The sequence below is a fragment of the Hypanus sabinus genome, chromosome 17 (assembly GCF_030144855.1).
Source record: "Hypanus sabinus isolate sHypSab1 chromosome 17, sHypSab1.hap1, whole genome shotgun sequence".
NCBI classification, from domain to species: Eukaryota; Metazoa; Chordata; class Chondrichthyes; order Myliobatiformes; family Dasyatidae; genus Hypanus; species Hypanus sabinus.
The window spans coordinates 48,224,574-48,244,779 of NC_082722.1; the positions used below are offsets into that span (position 1 = coordinate 48,224,574).

Genomic DNA, 20,206 nt, shown 5'->3' on the forward strand with positions numbered 1-20,206 from the left:
ACATTGAAGGGTGGCAGGAATCAGCACCACTACCTGCAATGCAGAATTCGGCAGAATAAATAAACTGGACATCAAGGAGGGAACGCGGGTTAATCCTCTTGGAAAACAGGCACAAGCATGGATGGAAAGCATGCAAGGGGCCGACCAGATTCAAACTCGGGGCCACGTGCCTCAAAACCTGGTACGAATGCCACTACACTTTTGAAACAGTAATAATGGGCCAAAGTGCTGACTGTACCAGTTGATAAATACAGGGAACCAAAACATTCATTATGAAAACCAGGATGGGTTACAGCAAAATAACAATTAGGCCTGGAGATGGGGGTGCGAAGGCTGCATAGAATGGATACCAAGGGACCAGGAAGGAGGCAAAAGGTAGAAGTAACATTCAGGTGCATATCAAAATTTAATCAGTTAATAGATTTGAGAATTTACACGAGTTTCTGGTTTGCATGATGTAACTATGAAATGGCACGGTAATAGGCTTTGAGAGCATCAGCTTTTTAGCATTTGATATGGATATCGATGGACAATTACTAAATTTGCTTATGACACAAATAGATATTCATATTGTGAAGTGGTTATAAAACAATATAGATAGATAAAATGAATGAGCAAATGATCTTGAAAATCATGTTGGAAAATATGAAGAGACTACAGTGCTTGAGATGCAGAATAATCTGTGTGGGCCAGTGCACACAAAGTCTAGTAAACAGACAGCACTTAATTGTAAGACCACAAGACATAGGAGGAGAATTAGGCCATTCTGCCCAGTCTGGTCCACCATCTGGTCATGCCTTATTTTTTTTCCCCTCAGCCCTAATCTCCTCCATTTGATGCCCTTACTAATCAAGAAATAATTTAAATATACCCAATGTCTTGGCTTTCACAGCAATGAATTCGACAGATTCACTGCCCTCTGGCTAAAGAAATTCCTCATCTGTTCAAAAGCGACATCCTTCTATTCCGAGGCTGTGCCCTAAACTCGCCCACTATTGGAAATATCCTCTCCATGTCCACTAGGCCTTTCAGTTTTCAGTAGGTTTCAAAGAGATCCACCCTAATACTTTTAAACTCCAGCCATCAAATATACAATAATGCTTTCATTCCTTTGATCATTCTTGTGCACCTCCTCTGGACCTTCCCCAATGCCAGCACATCTTTTGTTGGACAGAGGCCTGAAACTGCTCACAATACTCCAAATGTCGTGTGACCAGTGCCCTACAATGCCTCAGCATTACATCTTTGTTTTTATATTCCAGTCCTCTCATGTTAACATTGCATTGGCCTTCTTATGATCAACTCATCCCACTAGCCAACTTACAGAAAATCCTGCACTAGGACTCCGAAGTCCTTTTGCATCACCAGGCCGATATGAATTTGCTCCCAGTTTAGAAAATAGTCTTATCTTTATTCCTTCTGCCAAAGTCTATGACCATATGCTTTCCAACAATATTCCATCTGCCACTTCTTTGCCTATTTCCCCAAATCTACTATTAAATAGCAATGTAGTAAGGTCATTTTCTGCTTAGACCCAATTACCCACACCCAGACCACAGTCCTCCATATCAGGCAGGAGGTACAGATCCCATACCATCAGGTCAGGTACACTTACTACCCTACAACCATCTGGCTCCAGAACTGGACTGGATCACTTCAATCACACTACCCTGAATTGGTTTGATGGCCTACATTCTTATTTTTAAGGACTCTTCACAACTCATGTTCTTAGAATTATTTTTTATTTGCAGTTTGTCATTTTGCACATTGGTCGTTTATCAGTTTGTTTATGTATAGTTTTTCGTAAAATTTACAGTGTTTCCTTTTCTTGTAAATACTCGCAAAAAAATCTCAAAGTAGCATATGGTAACATAGGAACTTTGATAATAAATTTACTTTGAACTATGCTCTTAACCTAGCTATTTATTTGCAAAATAATTACCAGGTTTTCTCATTGTCCTTTGACTAATAACTGATATTTTCTGGCATTTGTTACTTTCATCTTTATGCCAATCAAGTAGCTATGTTTGCATTTATATGGGACAACCCACAGATTGATGAAAGAATGTTAGCATAAATTAATAGTTTTCTTTTAAAAAGTAATTAAAATCTGTTTCAGAGCTAACACTGCAGTAAGAACCAAAAATCTTTACCTTTTTCCTTAGGTAGGAGTTGGATGTCTTTAGCAGTTTTTCCACTTCTCCTGCAAGATCTCTGCACATCTCTGATGATCCCATGCAGCCAAGTGTGCAGAGTGCCAGACCTTGGACGTACTGAGTACTATGATTCAAGTCACTGCATAACAAAATTAAAATTAAACGGTTCAATCGTAGAATTATGACTCAGTTTCACAATTGAACTTAATACTCTGGTTATTCTTTCCTTTCATTCATATGGAAAATTGCAGCTTTCAAATAGCAAATATACAGACATATACTTAACAGTACATACCAAATTTAATTGCATACAAGTCAGTACTCACTTTTTAATACAATTTGTCATAAGCAAGTGGACATCTTGCCGCTCATCGAGCAGCAACATCGCACCTAGATAACCAATCCGCTTGTCTGTAAATTTCTGTGAGGCTATCAGTTTTAGGCACTCCAACTGCAATAAACAAAACATTCCTCAAAATACATCTCAAATAATTTATCATTAAAAGGAAACTCAACTGTTTAAGCTACTTTACCAAATTCCAGCAAAACTAAAAATTTTAGGCCCCAGACTCTGCATTCCAACAACTGAAATGTTGATTACAAATGAATTTGTTTTAAAAAAAAACTTCAGTACACCAGGAAGTTTTTCCTCAGTATTAAGGGCCTGGACAGAGAGGAATATTTGAAATGTAATAACACAAGAAATTGGAGCCAGTAGAGACTGCTCCGCCATTCAATAAGATCATGGCTGATATTGCCACGAACTCAGGTTCACCTACCTGCCTTTTCCCAAAACCCTTAATTCCCTTGCTATACAAAAATCTTTGTCTTAAATATATTTAATAAGATAGCCTCTGTTTCCCTGGACAAAGAACTACTCTCATCTCTATACTGTACTGCCTCCAAAGCCACTGTAGCATTCCTCAAGTAACAATACGAGAACGGAATGCTGTACTCCAGGTACAAATGTGCTAGAACCTTGTACAGTTGCAGCATAACATCCCTGCTCTCAGTTCAAACCTTCCAGCAATGAAGTCCACATTCCATTTGCTTCTTAGTAACCTGTTGCACCTGCAAAAAAAACTTAATATATTTCGTGAACATGCATTCACAAGTCCGTCTGCACGACAACATGCTGCAATCTTTCACCATTCAAATAACAATCTGATCTATTGTTTCTCTCCAAAGTGGAATACCTAGCATTTACCAACGTTGTACTCCCATCTGCCAGACCCTCACTCATGCACTTATCTACATCTCTCTGCAGAATGTGCATCCATTGCATAATATGCCAACTAAAAACACACATTTATCCCAACTCTTTGCCTTCTATTGGATAACCAATCCTCCAACATTACTCAGCTCCACACATTCTTATCTCATGGGAAAGTCTTACCCAACACTTTACTGGACACTTTCTGGAAATTCACCTGTTCCCTTCTATCTACCATACACATTATATCCTCAAAGAACTCCAATAAGTTTGCCAAATGGTACCTGTCCTTCATGAATCCTTACTGTGTCTGCCTGTTAACAAATTTCTCACTATTGCTTAATTATAGCTTCAAGCCTTTTCCCAACTACAAGCTTTTTATTTAAAACAGGGGCGTGACATTTACTGTCTTTCAAACTGCCAGGACCTGCTCAGAGTCTAGAGAATTTTGGTAAGTTATCGCAGCACATCTGCTATAACTTCTGTCATTTCTTTCAGTACCCTGGGATGCATCCTATGAAGACCAGGGATCTTGTTTACCTTTAAATCACTAGTTTACTTGTCAGTACCCCTTTAGAGATGATTGTATCTAGGTTCTCACATTCTGTCACATCCATAACATCTCTTTAACATGTGAAGGCCAACGCAAAATAATCGTTCAAGGCCTTGGCCATTTCCACATTATTTTAGTTACCTAAGTATGGCTCTTGCCACTCTTACTGTCCTTGTTTTAACTGAAATATACTTTTGTTGAGCACTGAAAAAAATCTCTTTGAAAGTCTTGCTCAATATGTCCGCAATGTAGTCTGTGTTCCCAGTAAATGCAAGCCAGCTCCTGTCATTCTGTTGGAATATCCCTTGTTTAGGCATAATACACTGGTTTTATTATTTGCATGAAAAAAACTTAGTAGCTTCAGGAAGCAGTAAGCAAAACTTTTTTTTATTAGAAGAGAAACATAATTCTAACTTATGAATGTTTCCCCATGAAATTTCTCCCCTTCACATTCCAGATTTGCAAGGCTATATTTCACTAGTTAACAGATTAAATGCAATTTTTTTTTTAAAACACAAAAACCCATCTATTATCAACATGCAGGTAACCTAAATCCTAAAATAGGTCTCCAAACATGAAACACAAGGAATAGAAAAGTTTTTCAATTCCATACCTGAAAATAATCTAACCAATTCGTTTCAATCCAGCATTTATGCCATGTACATTCCTGTAGCTACCCTGGCCTGAAAAACTCAAATCTTTTTTAAAAGAAGCTTTAAACATTTAATTAACAGTGACATTTCATAAATCTAGAAGAGCAATTCAAAAGATCAACACAAGCAGAAAACTGTTTTCTCAAATGTTCACTGTTTACTAATCAGAACAAAATATTTGATAAACTAACAGAACCACATCCTCACTTTATCTCTTTTCAAAGTATCCTGGATTACCTGTCCAAAGTGTGCAGGATATCCTAGCATATGCATGTACAATAGTTTTGCCACATTTCGACATCGGTAGGTGTTATCTTCTTCTCTGAATGAAGAACGAATTGAAGCACATTCCTTCTGTATCATTTCTCGTTCCTCAGCCTGAGTCCGGGCTGTCCGGATAGTCCGGATTAGCTCCCTCAACCTGATGGGGGCTGGCATCCTCTGGGGTTTAAAAAATAGATACAGCATATAATTTTTTTGTTGAAATAAGATAAATAAGTTTTTAAAATAGTACACCAAGCTGAATGCCAGATACTTAGGACAATTTAAAATATTCATGGAAGCCCAACAAGGCTTCATTATTTGCTTGAGAAGAATGCATTGTTCAGTGGCAGTCAAAATTTAATAACATTTGTGTACAAATCTACCTGCATCCAAATGTCTACAATACAAAAAATTATACCTTTCATTTATTGAAACTGTATCTCAGGAAAACATCTTTGAAATAATTCTATAAATACAGACTTTGCTGTAGAATTTTCTATCCTTGTGTTCAAAATATCGTACATCAAAAGCTTTATGTCTTCAGAGTTCAAAGAATTACTGTAATATTCATAAAACAAAAGGCACAAATAGATCAGGATCAATATGAACATTCAGAACACCAAAAACTATTGTCGATAAACATCTAAGTAACAGTGTAGAAGCTTTTAAACATTTCTGTACTTCATTCGGAGTTTGAGGAGATTTGGTACATCAAATGGAGAGAATTCTGGCTGGTGCATTTTCACCTATAGAGATTCCAATGCTCAGGAATGGAAGAAGCTGCAGAGAGTTGTAGACTCAGCCAGCCCAATCATGGGCACAAGTCACCCCACCAGAGAACATCTTCAAAAAGCCGACAGCATGCATCTTTAAGGACTCACCACCCAGGACATTCACTCTTTCTACCATCAGGGAGGTGGCACAGGAGCCTGAAGACAAACAGCCAATGTTTAAGGAACAGCTTTTTCCCTGCCATCAAGTCACCTCTCATTCTCTACTCCAAAAAGAAAAGCCCCAACTTACTTAAGCTATCCTCAAAGCACAAGATTAAGAATTATATTTAGCCAAAGATACATCTGCAAAGAGAAATCAAGAGACAGGTGATGAGGGGAGAGGAAATTTGAATGCAGCAATTATATGCAATGTACAAATCCTCAACCTTTTATAATGGGTATCTGGTAAGTAAATTAGATTCATAATGAGAGCCACTATATAGGTGTTTGTGGAGAAGGAAAGATTAAATCTACATATACACTTTGCAGTGAGATGCAAATCTCCAGTAAGTTCAATGCTTAATTTCAATTTTATTCTTATTACTTTTTTTTATCCTCCAAATATCCTTGACAGAACTGAATTGGAGAAGCAGAGAGTAGGCATAACTTGTAATACAAAGGCTGGGTATAATTCTCCTCCACTTGCATAAAATAAGACAAAAAAAGCACTAAAAGATACATTTATTGCCAATGTTCAAAGGCCTTACATAAACTAAAAAGCTCAATTAACCCAGTGACACCAATAATAATAGATTTTTTAAAGCTGTCTTGACTTGGGGTGTGACTTGTGGAATGGGAGAAGGGCAGAACAGGACGACATTCAAGGTTCAAAGGCTGATTTATTATTAAAACATGTATCCATACATGAAATTTGTCTTCTCCAAATAGTCACAAAACAAAGAAAGAGAAACATCAAACCCACCCCACTACCTGCACAAAAAAGAATGGCATCCTGATCATCAACCACAAAACCCCCTCTCCCAGCACGAAACAGAACATAACACCCAAAAAAACCCAAGAACACAACAGAACCCTCTCCTCACATAACAAAACAGAAAAGGAACTAGCAATAAAAAGCACAATATAAACACCATAAGTCTGAAAAAGTCTACAGTCCATTAGCACAATAGCCTAATCCATAAACACAAAACCACGATACCATCCTACAATAACACCGACATTTAACAAAAGAGAATTTTAAAATGAGATTACCTGAACAATATAAAATCAGGGAGGAGCATCCACGCCAGGACCAAAGTTACTTTCCCCAGGCAGTAACCCTGATCAACACCTCCCACCCCCCCCCCCCCGAGGTCCACCACCACTTTACTATCTCTCCAACCACCCAATGTACAGCCTACCAAAACTTTATGGAAATAATCAATGTATATAAGCTGTCTTAAGCATTATATTTATTGTGTTTTTATTATTAGTGTTATCTTTTGTGATTTATTTTGTGCTGCATTGGATCCAGAGTAACTATTATTTCATTCTCCTTTACACTTGTGTGGATGACATTAAACAGTCTTGAATAATGATTTCTCTCAATCCCTCATGACAGCATTGTGATTTTATTTCACAGTTTGAGATGTCCTACCCTTCTCAGTTTGTAGTATGGTGTACCTAATTCAAGTTTATTGTCATTCAACTGCACACATGTACTTCACCAAATGAGACAACATTCCTTCAGACCAAAGTGCGCAATACAATACATAATTCACAGACATAACACAAAGTAATATTACTACAAATAATTTAGCGATAAGGTGCACATATGATAAAATTTTAAAAGTTCATACATGATGAGAGCTGGGCAGTGGCAGGGAGTTCAATCTTACGGCCAGGGGAAGAATCTGTTTCTCATTCTAAAAGTTCATGTCCTAATGACATGATCTTTGAAGCATCTTCTGGGACAGAGATGACCAGTACAAGAGGACAGATTATACCTGAACTGGAGGGAACCATTACCATGGGCGCTTTGCCAGTATAACTAGAGTGAATTTGAAGTAGATGTGCAGGAGGTGAGATCACAAGCATCAGGAAGGAGTATGGGAGGCAGGAAAGTTAAGCAGAAACCAGTGACAGCAAGCTGAATGAGTGTGACAGGCAGAAAAATGGCAAGGAGCAAGGAAAGTCAATTGGATTAAATTGCAGTTATTTCAATGCAAGAGATCTGGCAGATAAGTCAAATGAACTGGCGGGGGGGGGGGGGGTGGATAGTTGCATAAAACTGAGATGAGATGTTATAGCCATTACAGAAACATGGCTAAGTAAAGGACACGACAGGGGTGCAGATGCTTTGGGTGGAATAGAGGCAGAGAAAAGAAGTGGAAGTTGATTTTTGATTAAGGGAAATGTCACAGCGGTAATCAGAGTTCATCCAGTGAAGCTTTATGGGTGGAGCTCAGAAATAAAGGGATGATCATGAAGTTGGAAATGCATTATACGCTCCCAAATAAATTAACTGGAAGTAGAAGAATGAATACACAGGAAGATTGTGGAGAGTTGAAAGAATAATAAATTGTTATTGAAGGGAATTTCCTGACAGACTAGGAGTCTTACTATTAAGACCAAGATGGGTAGAATTCAACTGCATTCAGGAAAGTTTCTTCGGGCAATACAGAGAGGAGCTCTATTAGGAAGAGGTCAAAACTTGATCTACTCTTGGGAAATAGGGGAGGGCAGGTGACAGTGAGGTAGCACCTTGGGACCTCCGCCAATAGTTCCATTTGTTGTATAATAGCTATGGAAAGGGACAGAACCTCCCCGCAAGTTCAAGCTCTAAACCAGGAGCAAGGCAAACTCTGATGGTATCAATTGTTCCAGCGAAGGGGAAAGCTGGTAGGAGTAGAGAACCCTCGAAAATGAAGAATATTCAGGTAAAAAGAGGAAGCATGCATCGGCCAGAAACAAGCAGCTGGGATCAAGCGAATCCTTGAAAGAACAATGATGCAGGGCGCACTCAATGAGGAAATCAGGAGGACAAAAGGAGCATAAAGTACCTTTGACAAAACAGGTAACCTTCTCAATCAACTTTCTGTCAGTCACAAACTTTGTGGTTATTCCTTGTGTTCATATTCAAATAATTACATGAATAATGAATAACAAGGGTCGCAAGACTGAACCCTGTAGCACATTAACTATTAACTGCCTTCCATTCTGAGAAACAACCTTCAGCCATCATCCTTTGTTTCATATCTCTAAGCCAATTTTGAATCCAGCTAACCAGCTCTTCCAGGATTCTATGGGTCCTAATCTTTCAGACCAGCTTACCATGTTTTACCCATACTGCCTGACTGGATGATGCACCAAGAAAAAGTTTATGAAGGTAGACAAGGGCTAGGGCTCCAGTGCCCAGGAAGGTATATCCAAATACATTGTGGAAGGTTAGAAAAGAAATAGCAGGATTGCTAGCTGAGGTATTTACATTATCATAAGCCAAGGGTGGGGTGGCGGTAAATTAGAGGGTAGTAATATTGTAACGTTATTTAAGAAAGTATAACAAAGTAAAATCTGAGAGTTTGATTCAGATAAAAGTGTTGAACTTTGTAAAGTCAAATCCAGATAGGACATTCACAGTGAATGGCAGGTCCTGGGGGTGCTGCAGAACAGAACACGGCTCACTGAAAGTGGGAGTCACAGATAGACAGGGTAGTGAAGGTGGCTTTCGGCATGCCAGCTCTCTTAAGCCAGGATATTGAGTATAAAGTTGGAAGATCATGGAGTGGTTGCACTGATAAGATTGCAATTGGGAATATCATGTCAGTTTTGGTCACCCTGCTATAAGCAAGATGTTATTAAACTGAAAAAATGCAAAAGATTTGCAAGAATTTTGCCAGGACTTGAAGTATTAAATAATGGGGAGAGAGTGGACAGGCTATGCCTTCCTTAGTGCGCAGGAGAATGAAAGGTTATCTTACAAAGATGTGTCAAATGCACTCAGCCTGCATGATGAAGGATCGAGTACTAGGGGACAGCTATAGAGAGCAGATTTAAGAGGAACTTGAGAGGCTTTTTTTTTAAAAAAAAGAGTATTTTTCAGGAATGAGTTGCAAGAGGAAGTGATTACGCAGATGCAATAACTGGCACATGAACTGGAAAGGTTATAGGCCAAACGTTGAACGGGAAATGGGAAAAGCTTGGATAGGGCACCTTGGTCAGCATGGGCCAGTTGAGTCGATGGGCCCATTTCCATGCTGTACAACTCTAATGCACTCTACCTCATGGAAAGCTTTAACACTGATGTTTCTTGAAGCACAAAGCTTCACAATGACTGAAGTAATTTGAAATACATGACAAAAAATGAAGAACCATAAATGCTGGAGAATTGATCATAAAACAAACTAAATTTACACCACCTCAGCATATATTAGTTTAAAAAATACAAATTATTGACCATTTCCCCTGGATTAAAAAGTGGAATTTATTTATTTATTGAGATACAGTACAGAATAGGCCCTTCAAGCCATATTGCCCAGGAACCCGATTTAATCCTAACCTAATTATGGGACAACTTACAATGTCTAATTCACTTACCAACCAGGCCTTTGAACTGTGGGAGCACCCAGAGGAAACCCACATTGTCATGGGGAGAAGTACAAACAGGAATTGAACCCCGGTCGTTGATACTGTAAAGCAATGTGCCAACCACTACACAATCACACCACCATGACCCACCAGTCCCCCCACCTACTGCTGTGAGGATAGGTTAATTAGCAAGTGGAACCATTTACAAATTTTACCCGCCTTGTCAACAAATTTTACAAGTCAAAGATCAAAAGTGGTAAAGGATTCCAGTTTGAGGATCTAAATATTAAATTCAAAGTGGACCAAATTAGTCAGTGCCACAGCCAGTGATTTGTACAATCCTGGTGTCTTGGTCTATTTCACCTTCACAAGCTTGGGTGGCAGATTTAGAGTTTCCATTTCCAAACCAATCCAACAGCTTTAGTATTTTTTTAAAGTTAATGTTCAAAATTACTTAAAAATACAAGTTAAAAGATTTAAATAACATTCAACAAAATAAAAATCACATCCTTTCAATCCAGAATGACGACCTGCAAATGTATGGGGCTGCAGTATTAACAGGGCACACAGAGTAAATTTGAGGCAACAGGAAGCATTTTGATCTTTGTACTCCATGCAGTGCAAGAAGTGGTGAAATGCATTACCACCTCACTCAGTTCAAGTTGCACAATACAGTAGTGAACTGACCCACAAGCCAACGGGGTGAAAGTTCTGTAGGCTAACATATCTTCAGCCAGCATCTTAAAAGTAAATGCAACTGAACTTTAACTTCAATGAAATATCCCCTACTTTCAACATCAACAAAAAAAAACTGCAACTTGAACCACATACTAGAGGTGATCAATAATATTAAAACAAACTGAAATTTAGATTTGAGTATATTTTCCTTAATTGTGCTTTATATTCCTTGGCATCATGGGCAAATTAATTCTGGCTTAGTACCAATGCTAAACAGAACATGTAAATTTGGAGTTCCAACCTGACTGCACTTCAGAAGCAAGAGAAGTGTAACAAGATTTGATGAGTAATCTAGCCAGGTCATTTCCATTAAGTTCAACGTGCTTTCAAATCTGACATTTAAAAAAAATTTAAGGGCCTTTCTCTTGAATTACAATTTCCAACCATTTGTAGAGACTTCATTAGTTCCTCCAAGTCACATTAATATCAAACAGCAATTTAAAAATAATTGCTGATTTGGAAATTTTTCCCTTCCCCATAGTACTCCGAAAACTTAAAACTTAATTAGAACAAGATGTACACTTGTAATTAAAAATGGTCATAAGGTAATCTTCTCAGGTTTAGGCACCTTACATCAACAGACATATCAAATTGAGGTATAACACAAGAATAAAGATCCCTTTCTCTGCTGTTTCAACTACAAACATTACTTCAGCAATATGGTTTTATTCCCCAGTTTTCCAAATCACTCACCTTGTAGTAAAAACGAGAAATGGGGAACTGTACCAAACCTGTCAGAATTTTGATTCCACTAGACTATACTGGATCTGAATCAAGGTATAAGGAGAGAGACCAAATTGTCACTGGCAATATTCAAATAATTCTTATTCTTTATCCATTTTGCCACAAAAATTGCTGTTTGATATAACTCAATATATACAATAACATCACTGACTTGTCAATACTGTCAATGCCAAATTATTGCCTCAATTGGGACATGAAGCTTCAAGTTTTGGGACACAAGGCAGAAAACCTGAGCTAATAAATATACAAACAATTAGTGCTGAAAGTAAAAGATGTCATTTCGTAGAAACTAATCAAGGATATTGTAACAACGTACAAAAGCAGCAAGTGAAAAAAATATAAGATGCACTTAAAAAAAAACAATTTTGACCCAAAATTGAGAATCTTCTGAATTTATAAACTGCAAACATATTGATAAAGATACAGGACAGAGTAACCAGAATGGTAGTTTGGGGCAGGGGTGGGAGGGGCACATGATATATGTATATAAACATAGCTATACAAATTTCCACAATTAAAACCAGAGAGCACAGTTTAAGATGAAGAGTAACAGGACTAGAGGGGATCGAGGATCCAAGAAGGGAATGGTTGCCATCTGGAATACACGGCTGGTGACAACATAGATGTTCTCACAACATTTTAAAAATGGTCAAGAGCTTGAATTGTCAAGGTAGAGGAGGATACAGACCAAATGCTGTTAAACTGGATCAGTAAGATTAGCGAGTTGACAGCTCATGTAAACATAGTGAGCTGAAGGACCCGCTTCTATGCTGTATTACTCATGATCCTTGATACTGATAAACAGCAAGCAACATTCATGCAACACAATGCCAGCCAATAATCATTTCCAGCAAGAGAAGTTCCAACAACCTCCCAACAATAATCAGCACTGGCACTGATGAGTGCAATTCCAGTATTCAAAAAGCTCAACAGTATACAAGACATGACATAGTGATTGGCTCCATATTCTTCATCCCAAACATTCAGTCCTTCCACCATCACTGCAGTCAAATACCTAATCTACACTGATGATACAACTCAAAACCTCAATGTTTAACATAAGGACAAGAAAGCAGTCAGCTAGTAGGGCTGCTGCATCATAACTGAGGAAAATCAGGTTCAAAGTAAATCTATTATCAAAGTACATGTATGTCACCATATACAACTCTGAGATACATTTTCGTGCAGGCAATGAAATCAGTGAAAGACCATGCCCAACAGGGAAGAGAAACAACCAATGTGCGAAGACAACTGCAAATACAAAAGAAATAATAAATAAGCAATAAATATTGAGAACATAAGATGAAGAGACCTTGAAAGTGAGTCCATAGGCTGACAGAACAGTTTGGTGATAGGTCGCCGGAAGTTATCCCCACTGGTTCAAGAGCCTGGTGTTCGAGGTATAATTGTTCCTGAAACTGGTGGTCAGAGTCCTGAGGCTTCTGTACTTTTTCCTGATGACAGTAGCAAAGAGAGCATGTCCTGGGTGGTGGGGACCCCTGATGATGTATGCTGCTTTCCTGTTACAGCACACCTTGTTGAATCCTGACCTCATGTCCGTATAGTTTGCATGTTTCCCTGGAGGCTCCAGTCTGCTCTCACAGCCAAAGAATGGTATATGTATATGTGCATCAATGAATGCTGCTTCAACACCTTAAATATTCACTACAACTCACATCATTGCACTTTGGTTTGAATGTACTGAATCCTAAAAATGTATTTCAGGAGTATTAAATTTTTCTCTCAGTATATTCAAAATAAGATTAAAATATGGGGATGGAGAAGGTGAATGGGTACACAGGAATTTCACAATTTTAAAGCTCTCCTCCATATCCAGATCATCTTTCATCACTGGGTGATGATACTACTCTTCCAAAAAGTACGGGGTGGGAAATTTTCTTCACCACATTGTCACCTGCACAAGGATAACTGGGCATGGTAATAAATTGTAGATTTTTTGGTTTTAGCCAGATCCCATAAAATGATTAAAGCCACATAACCTGTCCATAGGAGGGGGGACAGGATGTAAAATTCATAACAGACTGCTTCTGCAAATTAGTTAAGTAAATAACTAATATTCTGTCATGGATCAATGACCTTTTATTAGAATGGGGAACAAACTGAGGAGAGCTTGTAGATCACAACTGATCTCTCCTGGGATGATGAGTGAGAGCGACAGAGAGAAGACAGTGTAACTGCGAGATGCAGAAGGATGTGATAGTATGGAGGGTGTGTAGAAGACATTCACTAGGATGTTACCTGGTATGGAACATTTCACATGAGGTTCAGAGTAGACATGCCTGAGGTATATAAAGCAAACTACAGGAGACTTTTGCCTTAAGAGGGAAATAAGCATAGAGGATATAAATTTAGGGCAAGGGGTAAGAGAGCATCTGAGAGATCCATTTCCCCACCCAGAGAGTGGTAATTACCTGCAATACACTGTCTGAGAGTGCATCAGAAGAGTCGCTGATAGTACTTTAGTGTCTGAATGAGCACTCAAATAATCTAGCATCGAAAGGGTCAAACCAGGTGCAGGAAGAAGCAAATATGTATGCGATCCCACTACCCTGCCTAGACATGGTAGGCCAAATGGCCTGCTTCCATGATACACTATATGACACTATAGTCATGGTGCAATAGAGCATGGAAACTAGCCTAACTCTTCCATGCCAACTAAAATGCCCACTTAAGCTAGTCACTTTTGCCATATTTGACCTTTGGAGATGGAAAGATACTATTAACTTAGTATAACTAAAATTTCTTTCCAGAATTTGAGCTATAATGGCCATATATAAACTTGTTTGTTGATGCCTAAGATCTTGTAACTTGGATCTATGGTTCCAAAATCGCTTCACTAACGGAGCTTTTCATAGGCAAAAGGAATTTCAGACTCACCCTGTTTGAAAGTAGTATCTATAATGGCTTAGTATTAATCTTACATCCCATCATTTTTGGTAAACCCATAGTTTTCCTGTACCTACCCTGATAAATTCCTTAAACACACTCAGTGCACATTCATCTTTCATACTTCAAAAGAAATGCAAGCAGTGTACACAACCAGTAACAATTTGAGAACATTAGAAGTGAACTACCGACCATAGTATTTTTATTTCCAGCTGGTAATTTTTAAACAAGTTCTTTAGAAATCTTGAGACCCAACTTTTTCCAAAGTCAATACACCAACAAGCTGCACAAAGGAGAAATAAACATCAGATCAAAACTGTCACCTGTCCAAGACTACAAAAATAAGATCAGAAAATGCTGATGACCTTTTTAAAAAAAAACACCATGAAAGGTTATTGACCTAAATAGTCATTGGTTTTTGGATCTGCAAATTTCTTCAAAAAGTATTAGCTATAAGCTGCACTGTATGAAGATATCACACTTCATATTTATTTGAAATGTAACAACCAAGTTCTACAATATTTTGCAACAAACTAAATCCTTGATAACTGCAGCAGGTGGGGAAGTTGGTTGGTGACAAACAGGTTCATATGGGTGTTAAAGCCCCAGAAGGCAATAAGAATAACAGTAGCAATTTAAAAGCACTCTTGCACATGACTTAACCAGCCAATACCACATTGTCAAATTTTAGGTTTTAAAATTAGGTTTGCTATATATATTTTACAAGAATCAAACTTGTCCTGTTAAGTCAAATTGAATTACTGCATCTAATGTGGCTGATATTTGTTAATGTTCATTAAATATTACAAATATTATTTTAACTATTCTGGCCTTCTAGTTAAGATTCATCAACATCAAAATGAAAAGACTGATTACAGGTTGCAACTGTATGGAGTACAGAGGGCTCTAGATGTTCCAGTGCATGAATCACAAAAAGTTAGCAGGCAGGTCTGACAAGCAGGCAGCAAACAGCATTTTGACCTTCAATGCAAAGGGGATTTGGTTTTAAAAACAGGGAAGTTGTGCTGCAATTTCAGTATTGGTCAGGTCTCATCTTGAATCTGCATAAGCTTTGGTCCCCTTACCTAAAGAAGGGCATGGTAACTTATCATCATCATCATAGCTTGTCACACCAGACAAAGGACCTTCACCAGCCTAGGCTGAGAGAGGTTTGAACTAAATACTTTGGGCTTGCATTCACTGGAAGTTAGAAAGATGAGGGGCAACCTTATAGAAGACCGGAAGAGGGCTCAACAGGATAGATGCCAGAATGGTTTCATTAGAGGGAAAGTTCTGAACAAAGGATTTTAAGCTGAGGTGCACAGAAGTCTCTTCTCACGGAGTATGATGATTCTCTGGAATTCTCTGGCACAGCGTGTGACAGAAGCTGCAAAATTAGAAGTATTTAAAATGGAAATGGATAAATATTTGATAGATCAGGGATATAGATCAGTCGTAATCATAATAAACAGCAGGAAAGGTTTGAGGGACCCGATGTCCTAATCCTACTTTCCTGGAATTTCTTATATTCTTTGTACTTTGGGATTTACAGCTCTTGGATACTGGGGATTAATAGCTTGTCTTCATATAATCTCTATATTTTTAGAACCAATTAAGTCTTGCATATTGTGCTTGTTGGCAATAGCCTAAGAAATGAACTGAATGGGAGGTAATAATCAACAGTAAAATGCAAACAATTCAGTATGTAATCCATGAATAAGCAATCTCCAAAGAGAGTAGGCTTGATCTTGGACCTTCTGACTTTAAAGGGTCTTTTCTCTACAATTAATTCAATGTTTAAAATATTCTACAAACATATCCATTTGATCAATCAACACACACAAAATGCTGGAGGAACTCAGAGGCTAGTCATGCCGAAGGGTCTCGGCCCAAAACATCAACTGTACTCCACCCCCCACCCCCTCCGTAAAGGATGCCTGGCCTGCTGAGTTCCCCCAGCATTGTGTGTGTTGGTTGGATTTCCAGCATCTGCAGATTTTCTCTTGTTTGTGTTTTCCATTTGATCAATCACATTGGCTCACAAGTGAGATGTCTATTTACTTTTTTAAAAATGATTAAAAATGATCATCTCTTCTAACCTTAATTTGGCCTTTGCAACCCATTTACTAATCAAAGCAATTTACCCAATGGACTAACCCTATTGATAGTAAAATAGTTATAAAGGATAAAATCAAATGTGCCTACAAGTAAGATATTATCTCAATTAACATGTTAGCTTAAAAATTGTGACTAATTTGCCTTAACTTAGTGTCATACATTAAAATTTAGAAAAATTCATAAGTGCAGGAACAAAAAGCCAGTTCAACTCAAAGTAATTAAATACCAAAGTACACAGATGCACAACACAAAGAAACAATGTCTGGTTTAAAATGTGCACTTTCATAAATTGCATATTCAAACTCTCAAACAAAGCTGTAAACAACTTAAGTATATTAAGGAGCTAGCTTACAACTAACCCAACCCAATAACCTCTCAATTAAATCTTTTAAATAATTTGTTGTATTGTTAAACATAATTCTTCTAATAGCAATGGTTAAATGCACTTGTCAAATTATATTTAATAGCACCAAAAATCCATAGCCTTAAACTATTTCTTGGTTTAGAATGTAGAGTCAAAGATCTTGTCTTTAGAATAACCATTATTCTAAATACCAATCAGTGGACTATCACAGGCTACTAAAATAGTTGGTTTAACTATCTCAATGAAAGTCATTGCTCCTCTTGTGACAACTAACATTACCATGTTTTATAATCTGCTTTTATCATAAATATCCAAATGAAAATTCTCTCCCTGAAAGTGTGGACATAAATTACAAATAAAATCTTTCAAAATAATCCGACAGATCACTTGGTAGTATCAGAGCGTATTTCATCACAGCATATCCATAAACTCCTACTCCCGAGATGGACATGCCACCCGACGAAAAGTGCAATAAAGTGGAACTCGGAAAGCATTCAATTTTTCACGTAAAACTACTCCGGAATAATAAATAAAGAGGAAACATCACACCATAAGGAACCTGTCTGATCCAATTTGGAGAACCAGTACTTTGAGAATGTGGGTGAAAGCATTGACTACAACTGAGAAGGTGGCACGGACAAGAAGGGATGGAGCTGCAGGAGGAAACCCATCGAGTCTCGGGTAGCAGCGAGGCCGCGCTCACCGGCCTCAGTCTCCCAGTTCAAAAAAAAACTTCAACAACAAGGCAGGGGGAAGAGGGAAAGGGAGAGTATATTGCCGTAGTCTAGAGCAAAGCATTGCAATGGCGGAAAGGAGATCTGAGGGCCGGGCGATTCCCCGGGGAGGTCCGGTCACCTACCAGCCGAAGCGATCGCACCGACGGCTGCAACTCGTTCGGGCACCGGCAGCTCCAGCTCACATCCAAAATGGCGGCCTTCCAGCCTCATCACTGTCTACCGGGTGCGGAGAGTTACACTGACCTTTTTTCCGGAAAAAAATCCTCGCGGCAACTATCTCCTATATTGTTATTTTTAACATCGTTTGGAGGAGGAATACACGAGCGTCTTTGAATAAAAATCCTTTTAGTTATATTCTCGTGGTAAATTAATGAGCTCACCTGGGATGGTGGAGCTGTGTATTTTTTTTCCAAAGTGGATGTAGCAAGGATAGCAAGGGAGTGCTGCGGAAATACTCGTGGCAATCAGTGATGACGTCACAGCGGGCGAGTCGGGGCTGATCACGTGGTGTGAGTTGAAAGTGGTTCGGCTGAAGGTCAAAAGGCTTCTCCGCTTCCTGTTTCTTCCCTGAATTCATTATAATTAGAAAGCAGGGAATTATAGTAACTGGTACTCATTTGTTTTATGGTCTGCAAATAGTCGATAAATCAGTCATTATCTTTACAGCCTGTTGTGGGGTAAATTTAACCCGGGATGATGGATATGAAATTAACTTCCCTCCTTTATAACTTCTTAGGAGGCAATAGCATGGTTACACCTACTATACCTAATTTTTTTACACAAGGCACCAACTTGAAGAAACAGATCGAGATCACAAAAAAATATTTATTTTACACAGTCGTATTTTGATGGCAGGTTAGATGAGTCTTACCGCAACCACGATTCTCACATTCCACAATGCATGAAGAAGGCTGACCGGATAGATTGGGGGCTAAATCTGTGTATTTATTATGCGTACTTAAGCCCATCACCGCTCCTGGGGCATAGGCTACCAACAGAGCTAGCCAGAGTCCTCTGTTCTGGGGCAGTCTTACAAGTTGTCCCCAAGTGGATGGGAGACATTGTCCAAGATGGCATGCAACTTGGACAGCATCCTCTTTTCAGACACCACCGTCAGAGAGTCCAGTTCCACACAACATCACTGGCCTTATGAATGAGTTTGTTGATTCTGTTGGTGTCTGCTACCCTCAGCCTGCTGCCCCAGCACACAACAGCAAACATGATAGCACTGGTCACCACAGACACGTGGTCTATGCAGCTTTTGTTAACGTTTCTATAGCTCTGGGTCTTTACGGGATAGGGTTGCTAGCCCCATGCCCAAGCCTCCATCTTGCGCAGCCAAGCTTTGGGACTATCCTTGGCGGAATTACAGATTTATTATGCTGAGATAAAATTCGCTATATGTCAGATATATTGACAACAAGATCATCTTGAGAGCTGGAATTATTTGTTGCTGTAATTAAAATGAGATTTAGCAAATGCCTCATAAAAGGCGACATAGTGATCATAACTTGATAAGTTTTTATCTACAATTTGAGAGGGATAGGGGCAGATCAGAGGTGTCAGTGTTGCAATTAAATAAAGGAAACTACGGAGCCATGAGGGAAGAGCTGGCCAAAGTTAAATGGGCGGATGCCCTGGCAGGAAAGACAGTGGATCAGCAGTGGCAGATATTCTTGGGCATAATACAAAAGATGCAAATGCAGTTCATTCCAATGAGAAGGAAGGATTCAAAGAGGGGGAAGGGGCCACAGTGATTGACAAAGGAAGTCAGAGATTGTATAGCATTAAAGAAAAAGAAGTATGACAGGGCTAAGATGAGTGGGAATACAGATGATTGGGAAAGTTTTAAGGAACAGCAGATCTTAACTAAAAAAGCAATACAGAGAGAAAAAAATCAGGTATGAGCTCAGTCTAGCCAGGAATATAAAAGGGGATAGCAAAAGCTTTTTTAGCTATGTGAAGAGAAAGAAGATAGTTAAGAACAATGTTGGCCCCTTGAAGAATGAATTGGGAGAAATTGTTATGGGAAACAGGGAAATGGCAACAGAATTTAATGCATACTTTAGATCTGTCTTCACCAGGGAGGACACAAGCAATCTCCCAGATGTATGGATGGGCCAGGGTCATAAGATATCAGAGGAATTGAGACAGATTGACATTAGGAAAGAAACTGTGATGAGTAGACTGGTAAGACTGAAGGCTAATAAATCCCCGGGTCCAGATGGTCTGCATCCAAGGGTTCTAAAAGAGGTGGCTCAGGAAATTGCGGATGCATTGGTAATCATTTTCCAATGTTCCTTAGATTCAGGATCAGTTCCTGAAGATTGGAGAGTGGCTAATGTTGTCCCACTTTTCAAGAAGGGAGGGAAGGAGAAAATGGAGAACTATCGCCCTGTTAGCCTAACGTCAGTCATGGGGAAGATGCTTGAGTCCATTATTAAGGACGAAATAGTGGC

General features: G+C 38.8%; 1 protein-coding gene across 3 annotated transcripts in view; it reads right to left on the bottom strand.

The window, feature by feature from the left end:
• Nucleotides 1-17,962, bottom strand: part of ap1g1 (adaptor related protein complex 1 subunit gamma 1) — an 88,802-nt gene extending 70,840 nt beyond the window's left edge. For 2 of the 3 annotated variants that reach the window (XM_059993007.1, XM_059993006.1), the window contains exons 1-5: nucleotides 17,870-17,962; nucleotides 14,721-14,811; nucleotides 4,813-5,016; nucleotides 2,483-2,607; nucleotides 2,154-2,295 (exon numbers count right to left, since the gene is read on the bottom strand). In XM_059993007.1, the coding sequence (XP_059848990.1) occupies nucleotides 2,154-2,295; nucleotides 2,483-2,607; nucleotides 4,813-5,016; nucleotides 14,721-14,723 (474 nt within the window). In that variant the 5' untranslated portion in view covers nucleotides 14,724-14,811; nucleotides 17,870-17,962. The remainder of the gene's footprint in view (nucleotides 1-2,153; nucleotides 2,296-2,482; nucleotides 2,608-4,812; nucleotides 5,017-14,720; nucleotides 14,812-17,869) is intronic. The other variant, XM_059993008.1, reaches the window with a different exon arrangement.
• Between the last annotated feature and the right edge of the window lie 2,244 nt (nucleotides 17,963-20,206).